Raw genomic sequence first — 19,694 nt, forward strand, 5'->3', positions numbered from 1 at the left:
TTGCAAACTTTAAAGTGTTACATAAATGCTAGCTATTATCATTCAGCTATATATGTTATCCAAGATATATAAATCCACAGATTCATTCTCCGACGAATGGGCACTCACTTTATTTCCAATTCTTTGATATCATTACAAGTGCTCCTAATGAGTATTTTCATAAACATATTGGACATTTTCATTTTTTATTTCCTAGGAGCATGGGCCTGGTAGTAGGATCTCTGGTCTCAAGGGCCTGAATTCAAGGGGCAGCTAGATGGCGCAGTGGATAGAGCATCAGCCCTGAAGCCAGGAGGATCTGAGTTCAAATCCAGCTTCAGATCAAACACTTGACACTTATTAACTGTGTAACCCTGGCTAAGTCACTTAACCCCAGTTGATTTAAAAAAAAAATCCCCCTGCCAAGGGCCTGAATTCTTTAACTACCTTTTTTGCATAATTCCAAACTTCTTTTCCAGAATGCTTGAACCAATGCACATCTCCATGAATAGTGTATTAGGTTGATTACTGGTCTTTCAAAAACCTATCCTACATCTTTTCAGTTGTGTGAGTAAAAATTGAGTTAATCTGTATTTCTCTTTTTATTGTTCATTTAAAGCACTTTTGCATATGGTTCCTGACAGTTTGCAATTCCTTTAGGAAGACTTGAAATCCTATAACCCAGTATTTATCTATTGGCAAATACACCCCTATGTATCTTGGATATAGACTTTTTTTTTTTGAGGCAATCAGGGTTAAGTGATTTGCCCATGGTCACACAGCCAGTAAGTATCTAAGAATGGATATGAACTCAGATCCTCCTGATTCCAGGGATGGTAGAGATAGACCTTTAACAATATTTAATACAAGGAATTTTTGCAAAGATAACCCCATTCAAAGTTTCTTCTATTTTATCTGCATTTTGTATGCAAAAAGCTTTATTAATTTCATGTAATCAAAAATTTTATTTGCTTTTATGATGACCTCTATCTCTTGTTTGATTAAGAATTCTCCCCACATTCACATCTCCAAAAGGTATCTCCTCCATCCATTCTCCTTGAAATGTTATGTGGCTTTTTACATTTAGGTTGCATATACATTTAGAACCAGTTTCTTCACTTTCTAATTATGAGTTTATAATCCAGGAAGAGAAGAACAGCATGTGGCTTTTATCTGCAGTTCTTATATAATGTTATTGTATTCTTTGTGCAGTCTATGAAACAGTTCTCCCACTTGGGGCAGCTAGGTGGCACAGTGGATACAGCATTGGTCCTGAAGTCAAGAGGACTTGAGTTCAAATGCAACCTCAGACCAAACACTTGACACAGCTGTGTGACCCTAGGCAAGTCACTTAATCCCAATTGCCTTAAAAAAAATTTTTTTTAATTTAAAAATTAAATAGTTCTCCCACAACCCAGAAAAAAAGAAATGACAGTATTTTTATCTTCATTTACTTTTTTGTTACAAAAAAAGTAGTAAAATTGGTATCAAAATGACAACAGGAACTAAAGGTCTAGTTTCAAGTACAATACAGCAAGAATGATATTGCCTTGGAAATACACTGTGGAGAAACACTGTGTATTTCCCTTATGTTGTAATACTTATTAACTGCCTGAATCACATATTAGGCAGATTCTAATATCAGCAGTTGTATGCAATGACAAAAACCATATATTAATTACATCAGTGTTCAACATTCACTGGGACTCACTCTCTACTGCTGGATGTCTTATGGCCTGATGAACTCTTCTCCTCAATCTTAGGTTTCTTGCTCTCAGAGGCTCGGTTATCATCATCATTCTAGATGAAATAAGAACATAAAATCTTCTGGGATTAAACTCACTCATGCTCCCTTTAACTTCAGTTTTCTAGTATCCCTGAAGTGATTTATACTTGGAAGACATCAGCAAAAAAACACAGAATAGATTCCCCAAAACATGAACTTGGTTGAGTCTTCCAAACACAGTTCTCTAGTCTGCTAAGCTGAGGCAGTTAGGTGGTACACTGGACAGAGTGCCAGAAGTCAGAAGATTCACCTTCCTGGGTTAAAATCTTGCCTCTGACACTTAATAGTTGTGTGACCCTGGGCAATCATTTAACATTGCCTCAGTTCCCTCATCTGTAAAATGAGCTGGAGAAGGAAATAGCAAACCACTTCAGTATCTGTGCCAAGAAAAGCTCAAACGGGGTCATTACGAGTAAGAGATGACAGAAAATGACTGTTTTCTAAGCCGCTGTAGGAGTTTAGTGATGAACCATTTCCACTTAAATGAACAAATTCAGGACATACAGCTGAAGGCTCTTCCTGTGTTTCAAGTATGATATTACTAATGGGACAGTAAAGTAGAAAGTTTAAGAAGTAGATGTGTGTGTGTGTGTGTGTGTGTGTGTGTGTATGTATGTATATGTGTATATATATACGTACACACACACTGAAAAAAGAATAGAGTCTAGTGAAAATTCATTTAATATTTACTGAGTACTTTAGGCAAAGAAATCCTGGGAAAAATGTGTGCTTGCAAATAATAATAACTAATAATTCCATCTACTCTTCCTTTATCTGTCTTTCCAAATATAGCACAGGCAGATATGAATGAACTTTCAGTGTAAGTGAATATCATGCATGATAGCAAAGTTTGGCTCTTGGAATCTCTCCCTATTGAAACTCAGAGTTACTACTTGTGTCACTATAGACATTAGCTCAGTCATTGATGGTGCATCTTAGTTTGACTATCTGAGAATGGAAAAGCCTTTCTTATAAGCTTTACAAACCTTATGTTTCCTCTTCCCCTTGGTGGAACCTTTATCTGAAACTTGTTTCTGGGGCTCTCTCGTGTGCTTTTCAGGCACATTTTTCTTTTCTACCTTGGGGGGCTCCATTTCTTTGTAAGGCTTCCCTGGTATTCTTGACAAGAGATTCAGGTCAATCTTCACAATAAGAGGATACCTGTCATCAGGATCACTAAGTGGGGAAAGGAGTTCCTTCTCTTCCATAGGAGAGAACATTCTTTGCCGAAAAAAGCTGTCCTCCTCCTCTACTGAGGAGGGTTTAACAGGAGTTCTATTGCTCTCAGGATACTTAGGAGTTTGTGAAGAAGGAAAAAGGCCCTCACTTTCATCAGAATCAGAGGATGAAGTATCTGTTTCTATGATTTCCCTAGATTTTTGTGAAGGTTTATTTGTTGACTTATACTTCTTTTTTTCTGTTGTAGATCTAGGGGAAGATTTGGGCTCCTTCTTTATATTGGGTTTTCTTGAGCCTTTTGTGGCTGCCTTGTGTCTGTTGGAGGGCATACTTGTTGTCATGTCTACAGGGGTTTCACTTTCTATTTTTAGGCCCCCTCGAGGCTCTTCTACACCTGCCTTCTCTGTTTTTTTGGGCTGTTTTTTTCCTACAGTTCTTCGCTGTGTAGTGTTATCACTTTGGGCTGGGGACTTTTGTCTCCCACGACCACTCTCTGATCCTTTTTGAATAGTTTTGGAATCCCGTCCAGGAGTAGAAGAATTGGATTCCTTAGGCCCATTCTGCTCAATGTAGCCACTTCCTGGTCCTTGTTCCCGACCTTCCTTTTTATAACCTTGAGAAGATGGGATATTACTATCTACAGAAGAAGCTGGTGACACTTTATGTGGATTCACTTTATTCAACCAATTATCAAGCTGCCATTTATTTGTCGGTGGTGGTTCAGGCTGAAAAAGAAAACAGTACATTATTTCTTTATTAAATTTATTTCTCCTCTATCTTCCTAAAGAGATTAGATATAAATTAAGAGTATGATATAAATACTCAATCTCACTAAGAAATTAGGTGGCAGTTACAAGGAAGGATACTCATACACATATACCCCCACCCCAGGTTCCAATAATCCAGAACCCTGGAATGGAATTTTGATAACTTTGGTGAAAAGCTGAATGTTACATACAGCTTCTAAGTGGCCAATATTCCAATATTTTGGCCTCTAAGTCCAAAAGCAATATTCTGAATACATAGAGTTAACATTTAATAGCCTCAAGTAGTAGAAAATCCAACGATAACAGATGCACACACTGGTTGACATTTCATCTGCATATTCAATAAACTTTAAGGTTTTCTTATTTCCTGTCCTAATATCCCCGAGGACTTTAAACTGAAGTTATACAAAAATCAGCCTGACGAAAAACTACTTTTTAAGTGATTTACAATATCACCTCAAAGCACCAAGGAGGTTTTACACAAAGCAAATTAGACCAGAAACTTAGCAAGGAAACAGAGCAAAAGTAATCAGCTGATTTATCTACAAAGTTCTCCTAGTGCCCTTCCCACACAGTTTCTCCAGTAAGTATGGTAGGTAAGTTCAGCTTAGATGGCCAAGAATGAATACAGTATTTCTCTTTACACTCTTACATTCAGAATCACTTCTTCCAATTAATCCTAACTCTCAGTTGCCTATGAAAATCACCTCAGGGTAGTGACTGTGTTCACCCTACCTCAGGAGATGCACTCTGTGACGGCTCATTGGCTTCACTATCACTGGAACTACTTTCACTCTCCGAGTCAGAGCCAGAGCTGCTTTCAGATCCACTATGGCTACTGGAGTCATCCCTGGAATTATCTGCTCCTTCGCTATTGTGGTGTGAAGGTTCAGAATTACTTTTAAAAAAAAAAGGTAAGATAAATTTAAACTTTATCTCAATGAAGAAATGAATATGGCTGCTTTGTTAAACTAAACACAATTTCATTCTAGTCTGATCACTTCTAATCATTAACTATTTTGTTAGGTGTTTTTGTGGTGTTTTGTCATATCAAAAATTTTTGTGCAAAGCTACCAAGATCCAAAACTACTTCGTAATTTATTTCCTTATAACCAAAGGTTGTTGAAGCTATTTTACACACACACACACACACACACACACGCACACACACAGCACAGAGCACATACGATACATAAAAGCAACTACATAAGCATATATGTATTATCATATCACACTTTTACCCCAAACACATATCAATGCCTACCTTCCCGGTGTACTCCTTGGCACAGTTTTATCACAATCCTATAATTAAAGTACAATAAGTTCATGAATCACACTTATTATTCTACATACTAAATGTGATCAACATCCTAAACCATAACTAAATGCATTATCAATTTACCTTTGCAATATTTCCCAAAACTTCTTTTCACTGAGGAATCTGTATCATAATTATCATCTTCCTGACTGGTACAGATTAAGTGTAGAAAAAGGCATTTTCAAAAAGTTATTTTAATATTTTAACTTATCTGTATGAATATTTTGCCATAAATGTAATAGTATATTTTTCACGCTGAGAACTATCACTTAAAGAGGAGAGGCTAGGCTCCACTGGTCCCATAAGAAATAAAAACAGGCATATGACAGTAAAGACTTGGGCTGTTTCAGCCTCTAAAAGAAATGATGAATTTTAGGTTTAATAAGCATAAACTGCCATTTTTATTAGATCATAAAAGTGTTACCACCAACCCTTCAGGGTAGATTTGTCTCAATCTAAGAAAAAAAAAAGTTACAGTAACTCTTACCATACAGAAAACTTTAAGATAAGAGACTCAAATGTATTAATGAAGTAAAGGGAAGACCAAATTATCCTAAGCTCTCCATGTTTTCGGGGATGGTGGTAAGAAGAATGGGGAAGAAATTCCAAAGGACGTTTGTCCAATACTGCCATAACCCAAAGAATAAAAAAGTAGTTAAGTCTTCAGTCACAAAGCACCAAAGAGAAGCCGCTATACTCCTTCCTGAAAATTCTCCTAATTGATACATTCTCACATATTATTTTTGAGCATTACAACAAACCAACCATTTTTTGTTTTAAGACAAGCTAATCTTGTTTGGTTGACAGACAGAAAACGAGAATTTCCCTCAGTAAGAATGCAGTAAAGTAAAAACTTCTTTGAAAATAGGAATATTTAAATGTTTTAACTTCAAAAAAGAATAGGAATCTTTATTTTAACAATTAAGAATTAACTGTTGTGTTAAGTTCTTTCAGGGCATAGAATTTGTCTCTATATCTCGAGTGCCCAGCACAGCTGCCTGCCACATAGTAGGTCAAACAAGGTAATATTTGTAAAGCTCTTACCAGACAGTGGTCATGGGAAACAAAAGTCCCCAGCACGGAATGAGAACGCTACACAGTCAAGAGTGAGAGCACTACATGGTGCCAAGCATACAGCAGGCACCATATAAATGTTTATTTCCTGCCTGCCGCCCCCTCGAGGAAGTGCTTAGAAAATGCTTGTTAACTGATATACATAGTGCTACACAAACACGAAGGATTACTATTACTACCACTTCTGCTACAGCAATCAACAACCAAAGGTCTATGATTTAGCTTTCTAATATTTGCAAAATCTTAAATTACCTACCTGTTCTCCATCACTATCTTCACTGCTGCTAAGTTTTAAATCATCCTTTAACATACTAGAGGGAAAAGTTGAAGAGATTAGGATTTTTCAGAACATTCTATTGATGAAATCAATGATTTAGGCAAGTCTTACTCTGGCTAGTTTGTTTCATATCTGGAGTAAAGAACTAAGGAAGAAGAAATAATTTTAACCATTTTTATGGTTAAATTTTTTTTCTACAACTACTCATCTTAGTATCAATGAAGTATCATTTAGAGTAATTTTCTCCTACTTACACATAAACAATATTTATAAATTCACAGACATGGTATGTGAAAGGACCTTTAAGGTTATTTAATCCAATTATGCCCACAAATTGCAAGAATCACACACAATTGCTTATCGGGAGTCTTTCCCAAAACAATTACATATTAAAAAGAAAGCACACAGAGAAAAACATCTAGCTGTGATTTCTTTCCCCCCAAACTTCCACAGAGGCAGACATGTTCAATCATTTGTAAATATCACAGTTCAATTTCACCAGTCAACATTCTAACTTATCTAACCCATTACAAAAAACAAAGGCCTTTGTCCTATATTGTAGATGAATTATGCGTGATCCCTGACCCAGGGATGTGTGTTCAATTGCTGTAATTATTCTCCTGAATAGTTCTAAACTTCAATGTATCTCCTCAATATGGGCACTTCCTCTAACAGTACAGACCACATCAAACAGCACCTCATTCTGTGCAATTTCTGTCCACACATCACAAGTACAGTATCAAGCACCCATCCCACTCCACGTAGTAAGAGGTATTCCTACAGGTCTTATTAACATTTAAAGGGTACCAAGTACAGTGCTTTTACTTTCCATCTATTATTCCTTATTCCTGCTAAATGACCAGCCCTGCTCCTGTTCTGGTCAGAAATTTTTTCCCTGGAAAATATCTTTTATGTTACTTATTAAGGACAAATCACTGTTGGTAATATGCCATAGTGATACCCATAATCTCTACTGCAATAATGATGTTTTGGTCACTGTGGTATTCTGTGAATTACAGCCATATAGTAACACTGGGGGACTGCTGGTGTTACAAGATGGATGAGTCAAAGAGCAGTTTGGAATGACTGAAAGCTCTGCAGTACAGCCCATTTTCTTTCTTCTATTCAATTCTGACCTAGTTGATTGTCCATCTGTCCATCAGTGCTACGTAAGTGCTAGCTAGCTATTATTCGTTTTCTAAATAACATTTTATTTTTCCTCAATTACATGTAAACTATTATTTGTTAATAATAATAATTATTATTTTATTTTCCTGTATGGGTTATAAGCAGCTATCTTCTGAGTAGTCAATGGATCTCCTAGAAGAGGAATTTTTTCAGATAATAAAATCATCAGTGATTATTTTTCTCAAACATTTCGTTGCAACTCTTCCAGTTTAGACAATGCTTCCAAAATCATGCTGCAACCAAAAGAGATTTATTCCACGGTGCTCAGTCTGTTCTAGCAGCTCTGTTTGACTTTATTTTCTTAAGTCTCATTTCTACTTCCTTACTGAAAACTTCAGCACACTGGAGAAGTATTTTGTTTTGTGAGGTGATACACTATTTGTGATTTTTCATTTTCATCTTGTATTGCAAATGAGTCTATAATGATAAAGAAAAGCTATCCATACCTGGTGTATCTTTTACAGAGGAGAGGAGTTTTCTGGCTAAATTTCTCTGGACTTTTTTGCCCTCCCTTATTCACAATGTTTTATTACACTGGATCATGCTTCTATAGGAAATCGTGATAATCAGTTCATTTCCTATTTATTGTTATCAAGAGATTAGTTGAAAAGTTCAGGTTCCACTAAGTGCTTTCTTCTCTCTTATTTTTTTTATCTTGGCACCGGTGTTGACTTTTGCTCTACTTGATACTTGCATACAGACAAGTGATTAAAAAATGACTTACTTCTTTAATCAATCATTTCCTACATAGTAAAATTCAATCACAATTTCACTTTTTTGTGATAATCAGCATTCACATCCATGTTATTTAATTCTTCCTGAAAAAAAGCATTCACTAACTCAAGAAACCTGTAAGTAACTAGTCTTACACCCCTTCCTTTCTTCTTTCTAAACTAAATTTTCCCATGTACTTTTCACTCTCCTCCCATATATCTACCTTTGTGTTAAAATCCTTGAGAATCAATGTCTATGTCAACATAGGTCTACTACTCACCTGTGTGACCTCAGGGATGTTACCTAACCTTTTTGAATTTTTGAAACTGATGTCCAGAGGGTAGGGTGACCTGCCTGTACTGGACTCAATTTCATCTTAGGTTCCTTTCAGCTCTAAATATACCCTCTTATGATTTAGAGTAGTGGTTACAGTCAGTAAAAAAATTTTGAGCATGAGCCCCTAAAATGAATATATTTACTAACTGATAAATTAGTAACTGCACTGTGAGGAGAAGTTTCTTCTGGTATTTCCCTATACCAATGAAATCACAAGTCCAGTCCCTATCCCTATATCTAATTCCACATTCTCCACTCCAATGAAGTGATAGCTGATAAATCTTGAGCGATCCTGATCATGGTTTCTTGATAAATTCCTTCTTATGGATACATATAGGGGCAGCTAGGTGGCGCAGCGGATAGAGCACCAGCCTTGAAGTCGGGAGGACCTGAGTTCATTTCCAGCCTCAGACCAAACATTTGACACTTACTAGATGTGTGACCCTAGGCAAGTCACTTAACCCCAATTGCCTAAAAATTAAAAAAAAAAGTTTCTACTTATGGATGCTTATATTACTTTTAAACTTTGTCTGATAGGTCTGGATTTTGGAAATGACATTCTTGGAAATTTTTATTGTGGAGTTTCTTTCAGGAAGTGAACAGTCTTGTTCTAATATGTCTGGATAGTTTTCTTTTAATAATTTCTTGATACAGAACAAAGGTTTTTTAAGAGTGCCTCTTGGGGCAGAGCTAGGTGGTGTAGTGGATAGAGCATTGGCCCTGGATTCAGGAGGACTTGAGTTCAAATGTGAGCTCAGACACATAACATTCACTAGCTGTGTGACTCTGGGAAAGTCACTTAACCCCAATTGCCTCACCAAAAACAAAAAAAAAAGTGCCTCTTCAAGAAGGAGGACATGTGAGTTATCCTTCTATTAAGCTGCAACATTCTTATCTTTTCTGGTTTCATTTATAGCAAGAATGTCCAAAAATTGATATGACTGGCTATTTGCCAAAAAATGAATATTTACAGTATCAGAGTGGTTATTGTAGCTATGAAGAATAGGGTAAGGTGATTCTAAAACTCAAGTAATCTCAAATAATTATTTTTAATCACTCAAGTTGGCAAGTATGAGAATGGTTGCCAACCCTTCTCTCTCCTTCAACTCTCAAAACCAATCTGTTTGTCAAGTCCTCTAGATTCTACCTCCAATTTGCACATATATATATATATATATATATATATATATATATATATTTCTCCAGCTGCCAAAGTGATATTTCTAAAGCATAGGTCTGAACACATCATACACTTGGCTGAAGAAGCTTCAGTACCTCCCTAAGATAAAATATAACTTCCTCTCGGTATTTAAAGCCCTTCACAATATAGCTCCAGTCTATCTTTCCAAACTAATTTCTCATTACTCCCTAATCACTGTATTTTATATTCCAATAAAATATATACTTGTAGTTCTTGGTACACAATACTGCATCTCGCACCTCCATGTCTTTACATGAGCTGTCCTACACATGTGGAATGCTCTTCCTCTTTCACCTCTAACTAAAGGCCTTTACTAATTTCCCCAGTTGTTTCTGTTCTCCCTCACATTTCATTTACTTTTTAAAGTATTTGTTTATTTTTAAAACTTTTTCCCCAATTACACGTAAAAACAATTTTTAACATTCGTTTTTAAAACTTCTCTCCAGGGGCAGCTAGGTTGCGCAGTACATAGAGCACCAGCCCTATATTCAGGAGGAGCTGAGTTCAAATCTGACCTCAGACACATAACACTTACTAGCTGTGTGACCCTGGGCAAGTCACTTAACCCCCACTGCCCAAACAAAAACAAAACAAAACAAAACTTCTCTCCCGTCCTCCCTCACCAACTCCCTACTACCCCGCCATTGAGAAGGCAAGGAATTTGATATAGGTTACACATGTGTAGTCATAAAAAACATATCCATAACAGTCATATTGTGAAGGAAAACATGGACACACACACACAAAAAAAAACCCAAGAAAAATAAAGTTAAATTCAGACACCATCAGCTCTTTCTCTGAGGATGGATAACATTTTTCATCTTAAGTCCTTCAGAGTTGTCTTGGATTATTGTATAGTTGAGAATAGCTAAGTCATTCACTGATGATTGTCTAACAAAGTAACAGCATTATTGTCAGATGAACAAGTTGATGTACACAGTTCATTTCACTTTGCATCAGTCCATGCAAGTCTTTCCATATTTTTCTGAGAGCATCCTCCTCATCATTTCTTATAGTACAATAGTATTCGGCATCATAATCACATACCTTAACTTGTTCAGCCATTCCCCAATTGATGGGCACCCCCTCAACTTCTAATCCTTTGCCCCGAGAAATGAGCTGCTATAAATATTGTTAATACATGTAGGTCGTTCTCTCTCTTTTTTTTAATCTCTTTTGGGATACAGACCTATTAGCAGTATTGCTGGGTCAAAGGGCATGCATGGTTTTATAGCCCTTTGGGCATAGTTCCAAATTGCTCTCCAGAATGGTTGAATTTGTTCACAACTCCACCAACAGTGCATTAAAGTCTCATTTTTCCCAAGTCCTCTCCAACATCTGTCATTCACCTCTTCTGTCCTATTAGCCAGTCTAATAGGTATGAATTGTTTTAATTTGCATTTCACCAATCAATAGTGAGAGTATTTTTTTCATATGTCTACAGATACCTTTGATTACTTCATTTGAAAACTGACCATATCTTTTGATCATTTATCAATTGTAGAATGACTCCTATTTTTATAAATTTGACTCAGTTCTGTATGTTTGTGAAATGAAGCCATTATCAGAGGCTAGCTTCAAAATTTTTTCATTACTATTACTTTTACTAATTACTATTGCTAACTATTTCCCTCCATCCTATCTTCTCTCCCCTGTTTATTCTATTCTCTCTTCTTTCACCCTGTTCCTTCTTAAAAGTATTTTGCTTCTGACTACCCCCTCCCCCAATCTGCCTCCCCTTCTATCACCCCTCCACCCCAATCCCTTTACCCTTCTATTTTCCTGTACGGTAAAATAGATTTCTATACCCAATTGAGTGTGTATGTTATTCCCTCTTTGAGCCAATTTTGATGGGAGTAAGGTTCACTTACTCCCCCTTATCCTCCCTCTACTGTAAAAGCTTTTCCTTGCCTCTTTTATGTGAGATGATTCACCCATTCTACCTCTCCCCTTCTCTTTTTCCCAGTACAATCCTCTCTCTCACTCCTTAATTTTATTTTTTAGATATCATCCCTTCATATTTAACTCACACCTGTACCTTCTGTCTATATATACTCCTAGCTACCCTTAAAATGAGAAAGGTCGTATGAGTTGGAAACATCATCTTCCCATATAGGAATGTAAACAGTTTAACCTTATGATCTCCCTTTCCTGCTCACTTTCTCAAGTCTTGTATTTGAAAGTCAAATTTTCCTATTCAGCTTTGATCTTTTCATCAAGAATGCTTGAAAGTCCTTGATCTCACTGAATATCCATGTTTTCCCCTGAAGAATTATACTCAGTTTTGCTGGGTAGGTGATTCTTGGTTATAATCCCAGCTCCTCTGCTCTCTGGTATATCATATGAATTCCAAGCCCTCTGATCCTTTAATGTAGAAGCTGCTAAATCTTGTGTTATCCTGACTGTGGCTGCATAATACTTGAATTGTTTCTTTTTGGCTGCTTACAACATTTTCTCCTTCTCCTGGGAACTCTGGAATTGGGCTATAATATTTCTGGCAGTTTTCTTTTTGGGATCTCTTTCAGAAGATAATTAGTGGATTCTTTCAACTTCTCTTTTACTCCCTGGTTCTAGAATATCAGGGCACTTTTCCTTGATAATTTCTTGAAAGATGATGTCTAGGCTCTTTTTTTGAGCCTAGTTTTGGGACTTGTTTTTCATAATTTTCTTGCATCACTCTCATTTCTCTTACTAATTTTTCCTCTACCTCTCTTATTTGATTTTCAAAATCCTTTTTGAGCTCTTCCATGACCTGAGACCAATTCATATTTTTCTTAGAAGCTTTGGATGTAGGAGCTTTGACTTGGTGTCTTTTCCTGAGTGTGTGTTTTGATCTTCCTTATCGCTACAGAAACTTTCTAGAGCTAGAGTTTTTTTTTTGGTGTCTACTCATTTTCCCAGCCTATTACTTAACTTTTAACTGTTTGTTAAAGTAGGGCTCTGCTTCCAGGGTGGAGGGCATACTGTCCCAAGCTTCAGGGTTTTTGCATGGCTGTTTTCAGAAATGCTTCTAGGGACCTGTAAATTTTCAGTTCTTCCTAGGTAGTATGACCTAAGGAAAGGTATTTACTACTCTCCTGGCCCGTGCTCTGGTCTGTGAGCAACCACAAGCACTGTTTTCTTCCCTGGAACTTTGACCCCTCCACCGTGGCTGCTAGCTCTGCTACGCTACTGCTCCTCACATTGGGACTACCACTCAGGACTGAGACCAGGATCCAAGTATGGGCAAAGCAACAGACTCCTGCCTCAGTGAAGCAAAAAGACCCCTGTAATCTCCTTCTGATCAGTTGTTCAATCAACGAGGCACAGCCCCCCTCACCCCCGTTACTGTCAGTGGGCTGAGAGCTCTGGAAGCAGCCGCTGCCACTGCTGCTGCTACTGATTCAATCATTCTCATGGCCTGTTCTTGATTTCCTGGGGCTGGGGCTATGCTGGTGCAGTCCGTGCTCTACTTTTACCCAGGTGTGACAGACCCTTCCTGCTGACCTTTTAAGTTGTGTTGGTGTCTGTAGGCTGAGAGGTCTGGAAACCATCACTGCTGTAGTATTTCAGTCAACCCAAGCCTTGCTCTGAGTTTGCTAGGGTCCAGTCTGCACTGGAACGGCCTGCACCCTGGTGCAACAGACCGTTCTTGCTGACCTTTCAAATTGTCTTGGGCTGGAAATTTGTTTCACTCCACCTTTTTGTGGGTTCTACTGCTCCAGAATTTGTTTGGAGTCATTCTTAAAGGTATCTGGAGGGTTTGGGGGGAGAGCTCAGGTGAGTCCCTGCCTTTACGCTGCCATCTTGGCTCTGCCTTCACATTTCATTTACGTCTTTGTAACCCTAGCATCTAGCACAGTTCCTCAATAAAGGTTTACTGAACTGAAGGCTTCAGTTACCAGAATTCTCATTTTGTAATGTCTTCTGCTCCTTGAATTATATTCTAATATCTAGTCAATGGGAAAAGAATTATTTTATTATGATTATTTACACTTCCCTTCACACCCATATTGGTAAACCTGATCTGAGTTCACCGCCTTATTCATCATACCAACTAAAAAGTACTTCCCTGATGGCTAGTTTCGAGCACAAAAATGAGACAAATGGTCTTTGGGTAGAAAACATAAAAGTACTTTCTTCTTAGTACACTATATACTTTGGGTCCCAAAACTGCTTTAAGAAAATTTCCTAGCTTTCTTCTTCGAGTTCCTTGAACATTTGGTATAGAGCATGTTATATAATTATTTTCAGTATCTATTTTCTCCATGCATGTATATCAAATGTTTAATACTTCCTTGACTAGACTATTAAGAATCTTGCTGTTTTTATATCCCTTAACACATATGCTAAAGTGTTATATGTGTGATAGAACTCAAAGTTCTCTCTGTACATGAAGATATTTAACAGAACCTATGATTTAATACAAATGTGATTTCAGCATCGATAATTTACACTGATTTATTCATCCTGTTTTATCAAGTTCAATAAATGATCAATGGAAGACATTTTTAGGCTGAGATTAGGAGTGGAATATGTGGCAACAGAATATAAGAACATGAAATGGACCAAATGGATATCAAACCCATGTACTTTACATCACTGATACAAAAGTTCTATTCATTGAGCTAAGGGGCCATAGGCTCTGGTCTACCAGAGGAATACTTGTTAAATAAATCATACAGGAATTTCAAAGGTACTTGAGGGCTTAACTATTATAACAGCACCATCCCTACACTCTCTCTTCCCCTCTCTCCCTACCCCCTCACATTACCTGCCAAATAAATCACGAAGACTTGGGAATGATACAATTATTGCATTCTGCAACACTATTAGTTGGCCTAAAGGTCTTATAAGCATTGACCATATTTTTAAAGAACATTTTAATTTAATACTTAGTATACATTCACAAATGAAATCAAGAAAAATAATTCCAAACCTAAAAAGATGACATTTCTAAATTTTGTCCCAAATTCCCAAACTATACAGATTAACAAGCTCTAAAGCAAAGGAACTCTAAAAATGAAAGATAATTAACTTACGATTTGGACTGATGCCCATTTGAAGTTTTAGACGAAGGATTGTATCTTTCTGGAATAAAGAGATTGCTCAAGTGAGTAACCAAAACAGTTTGAGAAACAGTCAAACTGTAGTAACATTTAATTAGAATAACTGAGAGCATTTAGGTATTAGTACAACTAATGTGAGACAACCTCAGTTTTCTTATGAGAAATTATCAACTACCCGTCTGTTGCTATATAACTGAATATCGATAGTAACACAGGAAAAACCTTTTTGACTGACACAATAACTTAATAACTTTTGATATCAAGAAAAGCATACTTAACTATGAATATAAGTTACAGGTGAAGTTAGTTCACAATATTTAACTGGAACTTCTGAAATGACTATTGAAGATGACAGAAATTAAGCCTGATTCAGAGCATTACAGTTATGTGTTTCCATCCCCCAAAGTACAAATCCAAAATTAATCAATGGTTGTACTTAATGGAATGGTTACTGCTCATGGTCATGTGTCAGGCCACAACAGAATTCATTTAGCCAAAGCCTACTCATTCACACCAATTCAATGTTTTGCTCTTGTGAGGAATAATCTCAAACTAAATAATTAACAACTATAAGGCAGTTTAGTTCACAGCACCAAGGTTCAAGACCCAGTTCTTCCACTTACTATCTATCTCTGTGACCATGAGCAAGTCACTTAATCACTCTGGGATTCAGTTTTCTCATTTGTAAAATGAGAGGGACCAGGCTAGATGATCAAGATTTCCTTCCAGCTCTGAGATTTTATGATCTAAAATCCTCACTTATCCACAGTATCCTCGGCTGCATATTTTCACCTATTTTGCCTCGCAAATGCCATCACCATGCAATGGTTTCTAAGGATACTAGGTTCCCCCTAAAGATCTTGGTCTAGGTGTGGAAAAATCTCTTTTTCCCTAAGTGCAGGTAAAAGTCTACGGTTGGTAGTGGCAACTGCTACGGCAACACTGAATGCTGAAAATAGTTTTGAAACTTGGGCAGATATGAGAAAAGGCTGGGAAAAAGCTAGAGATGGAAAGGGGAAAAGGGCACTAAAACCTCGGAGTTTTCCATCAAAGTCTTACCTTGTTTTCATGGCCAGGAAAAAATTATTCGAGGTACACAAAATTTATTTATGTATTTTCTGTTAAGCATAACTTAGAAATCCTTCATTTTGGGGCAGCCAGGTGGCACAGTGGATAGGGCACCAGCCTCGGAGTCAGGAGGACCTGAGTTCAAATCTGCCCTCAGACACATAACACTTACTAGCTGTGTGACCCTGGGCAAGTCACTTAACCTCACCAAAAAAGAAAAAAAAAGAAATCCCTCATTTTCATTTATGGGCCAGAAACTTACTTTACTATGATGAATATATTAATCTGGTCTATAGTGACCTAAGAAACTTGGCTCTGTAAGTAGAAATAAGTATTCCAAATGTCTTAATACAAAGTAACGCATCATCACCGAAAGGTAAGAGACGAGGCAGACATATCTTAGAGAGTACTTGGTTTGACAAAGGGAACCAGGAAGCTTATCGAAGAAGAAACTTTCCACAACATAGTCATTCCTGATCCCCCAGGAAGAAGGCATGCCATCCCCAATCCATCACTCTCATACTATCCCACAATTCCCTTATAATTTAACTTGTATTATAGTTTTCTGTATACATATCTATCACTCTTAAAAGACTAAAAGCTTATTAAGGGAAGGTCTCAGTCTTATTTTTTTCCAAGTATGTGTTATCAACTCCAAGCACAGTGTACTGCACAAAATACAAACTTAATGTTCATTTAATTTAAGAATCAAAGTAACAGAAATACTTACTTTGTTCTCCAGGGCCAAAATTTGACTGAGATTCCTAAAAAAAGGAGTGGGAAAGTTACATTACAGTGATCTCAAGAGAAAGCTGAAATATTCATTTGAGAAGCTGACTTCAAATCAAACTGCCTAGTTCCAGCTAACTTATTTCAGAGTATTGTTGTGGTTTTTATAGTTAGATGACAAGGTAAAAAAGTTAATCACTTATAATTTAACATTCTGTTCACCCATCCATTACAGATTATTAGTCAATGCAACTTTGTGGTCAATGATGGACTTTCCCTGTGCCAAACAGCAACCTCCTGAATCATTTAAGTGTACTCTTCTTTCTAACTAACATTCTGTATTACAATGTTGCTCTTGTCTTAACTCATTACCCTCAATGGAAAATGAATGGTTTCAATTACTCTAATATGCTCGAAACATGTTTTCTTAATTAAAACCATAATTATAGGCAAATTATGTTGGTTAAAACATTTACAGAATCAATTTGCTAAAACTCATGGAAATGTGATTATTGTCACCAACAAAGATTATCCATGGTGTTCTGCATCCTCTTTATCTGTCCCCTACTGCCAAGTAAATCTCCATAGCTTGTAGTGTCAAGGGTCCCCTCCAAATAAATCCCTGTGGTTCCATAAACCCAGTTCCACATAACATCATTTGGGGGATGAAGGGATAGAGTTAAGGAATATGAGGGCAGTAAGTATCAGACACTGTCTCCCAAACTAAGGTTACCACTTCAGCATCTAATCCAAGGTCATTTTATACCTCAAATTATGTCAGATATACCTAAGTATAAATTTACATATAGTCAATTCTGTGGCTCTAGGCATCCTATTAAATCTTCCAAATTAGCACTGCCACTTAAATATAGTCACCAGTCAAAATGAATTGCACATGGCAGCTAACATACTGCAACACAATTTAGTTATTTGAAAAGCAATGCAAAATAGCAACAACCAAAAAAATATAATACAAAACACAAACGGTTGTGTGCATTTCTAGCATGGTACTGACAGACTGACAGGAAACAGATAACTTTGATTACATGAAATGGAAAAACTCTGGCACAAACAAAATCAATCCAACAAAGGTTAGAAAGGAAAGTCTGACAGAAAAATAAATCCTTTCATCAATTAGCTCTGATAAAGATCTGATATCCAAGGCATAAGTGTTCAATAAATAAACAATGCTCTAAAGAATTGTAAACTATGGAACCATATGAAAGAACACTCTAAATCACTAAAAGAAGGGGAATGCAAATGAAAACAACTCTGAAGTCCCAACTCATACCCAGAAAATTGGCAAAAAATGACAAAAGATTATAAGTGTTAATGCTACATAGATGGAAAGAAGAAGTACAAAAAGTCACTCCCCCCCAAGGTCCAGGTGATTACTAAGCATGCAGGACAGTTATTAAGGACAATCTATGAATCCAAAATTCACTCTGGGAATTTAATTCCGCATTTAAATATCTTTATAACTTTACTAAAGTCATTTACAGTTTGTTTATAATATTAAAATAATTTTGTTTACTCACTTTAGTTGGAAAAGGAAATTTAGAAGGTTCTGTTTTGCATGGCGTGTGAATTGCCGTTAAGGGTGGTGGCCAGGAGTGGGTCATCTCCTGAAATAAATTACCACAATTAGTTACAACAACAAAAAAAATCAGTTTACAACCCAAATATAAAAAAGCAAACCATGCCTAAAGTCATATTTTTATTTGCCATAACTTTTTTCATAATTGATTTGTGTACTTGCACATGCTCAAGCTAGAAAATGCATCTAATTAGCCAACAAATATCTAATTCTTCACTATGTGCAAAGCATATTATTACAAAGATGAATAATAAAGTCCATGACCTCATATCTACAGCCTAGTTGAAGAGGTGAAGCAAATGAAGATTTTGAATAAGACTAAAGTCAAATGAGTGGTACAGGCAAAAAGTCCTCCTACAAAATCACTGCAGGCTAGTTAAGAAAGACTTTACTTGTCAACTCATGAGAGAAATCAGGTAACGGCTCTATTCTCTTTCCAGTACTCACAGCCCAAGAATGTAATTCCTGGTCAAGAAGTTATCTTAATTAGATTCCAATGCTATTCTCAACCTAAGTCATTAGCAGACTTCATTAGGGCCATGCACACCTCAAAAACATTGTTTGCTCTCAAAGCTGTCAATTTGGAGGTTTCTGTTAGGTTTTTTTTTTTTAACACTCTCTTGGAAGTACTCCTAACAGAGAGCAGTTAAACCATTTGATAGAGAACAAAAATGTCAACTCTGGCAAAAATTTATTACTCTAATGGATTTTAGCCAAACACATAAACAATTTTCATAAGTCAAAATAACCAGATATCTTACTTTAAGAATTTCATCCACACAGCTCACATCACCAGATGCAGACGCCTAAAAAAAAGTAAGACTGCTGATGATTTTTCAAATCAACATATTAAATCATCCTAAACAAGTAAGGTAAGTAACAGGGCAAAAGCACATTCAAGCAAAACACCATTTGACATTATCATCTTGGGGAAAATACTTTTTTTTGTAACATAAGGCTTAGACCATCATCATACAAAGCATAAGCAAAATAAGCTTCAAAAGGAAATATAAAAAGGCACGTCTATAAAAAAAAACCCCTACAGAATAGAAGAAGTATCTTCTGGATCTATGACATGGGGGCAATTTCATAACTAAAAAAGATATAGATTACAAAAGCAAAACAGTTTCAACCCTATGTAATTTTTTTAAATCCTTGCACATAAACTAATAAACATTGTTCTACAGGAGAATAGTAAAAATGGAAGCTAAAAAAGAAATGGTACCAACCAGGAAAGAGATTGCTAAGATTGTAAATGGAGTTTGCTTTTAAAGTACTGTTCAATGAACAAGCTAAGTTGGCTGTTTCAAAAAACTGCTATCTTTTGTTTCAATATCACCTTCAGTTCTGAATACTGTTTTCCCTTTACCCAGAGAATCATCTCTTGCAACAAAAGAAGAGGAAATGTTTAGAAAAACTAACCAACAAATCAA

General features: G+C 36.5%; 1 protein-coding gene across 3 annotated transcripts in view; it reads right to left on the bottom strand.

Moving 5' to 3' along the window:
• AFF4 (ALF transcription elongation factor 4) overlaps positions 1 to 19,694 on the bottom strand; it is an 80,668-nt gene that overhangs the window by 20,130 nt on the left and 40,844 nt on the right. For all 3 annotated transcript variants that reach the window (XM_020991124.2, XM_020991122.2, XM_020991123.2), the window contains 9 exons: positions 19,023 to 19,067; positions 18,203 to 18,289; positions 16,666 to 16,699; positions 14,841 to 14,889; positions 6,360 to 6,414; positions 4,976 to 5,013; positions 4,447 to 4,609; positions 2,752 to 3,669; positions 1,691 to 1,779 (listed from right to left, as the gene is read on the bottom strand). In XM_020991124.2, coding sequence (XP_020846783.1) covers positions 1,691 to 1,779; positions 2,752 to 3,669; positions 4,447 to 4,609; positions 4,976 to 5,013; positions 6,360 to 6,414; positions 14,841 to 14,889; positions 16,666 to 16,699; positions 18,203 to 18,289; positions 19,023 to 19,067 — 1,478 coding nt within the window. The remainder of the gene's footprint in view (positions 1 to 1,690; positions 1,780 to 2,751; positions 3,670 to 4,446; positions 4,610 to 4,975; positions 5,014 to 6,359; positions 6,415 to 14,840; positions 14,890 to 16,665; positions 16,700 to 18,202; positions 18,290 to 19,022; positions 19,068 to 19,694) is intronic.

Source organism: Phascolarctos cinereus, unplaced genomic scaffold (assembly GCF_003287225.1).
Source record: "Phascolarctos cinereus isolate Bilbo 61053 unplaced genomic scaffold, phaCin_HiC Scaffold_2;HRSCAF=192, whole genome shotgun sequence".
NCBI lineage: Eukaryota > Metazoa > Chordata > Mammalia > Diprotodontia > Phascolarctidae > Phascolarctos > Phascolarctos cinereus.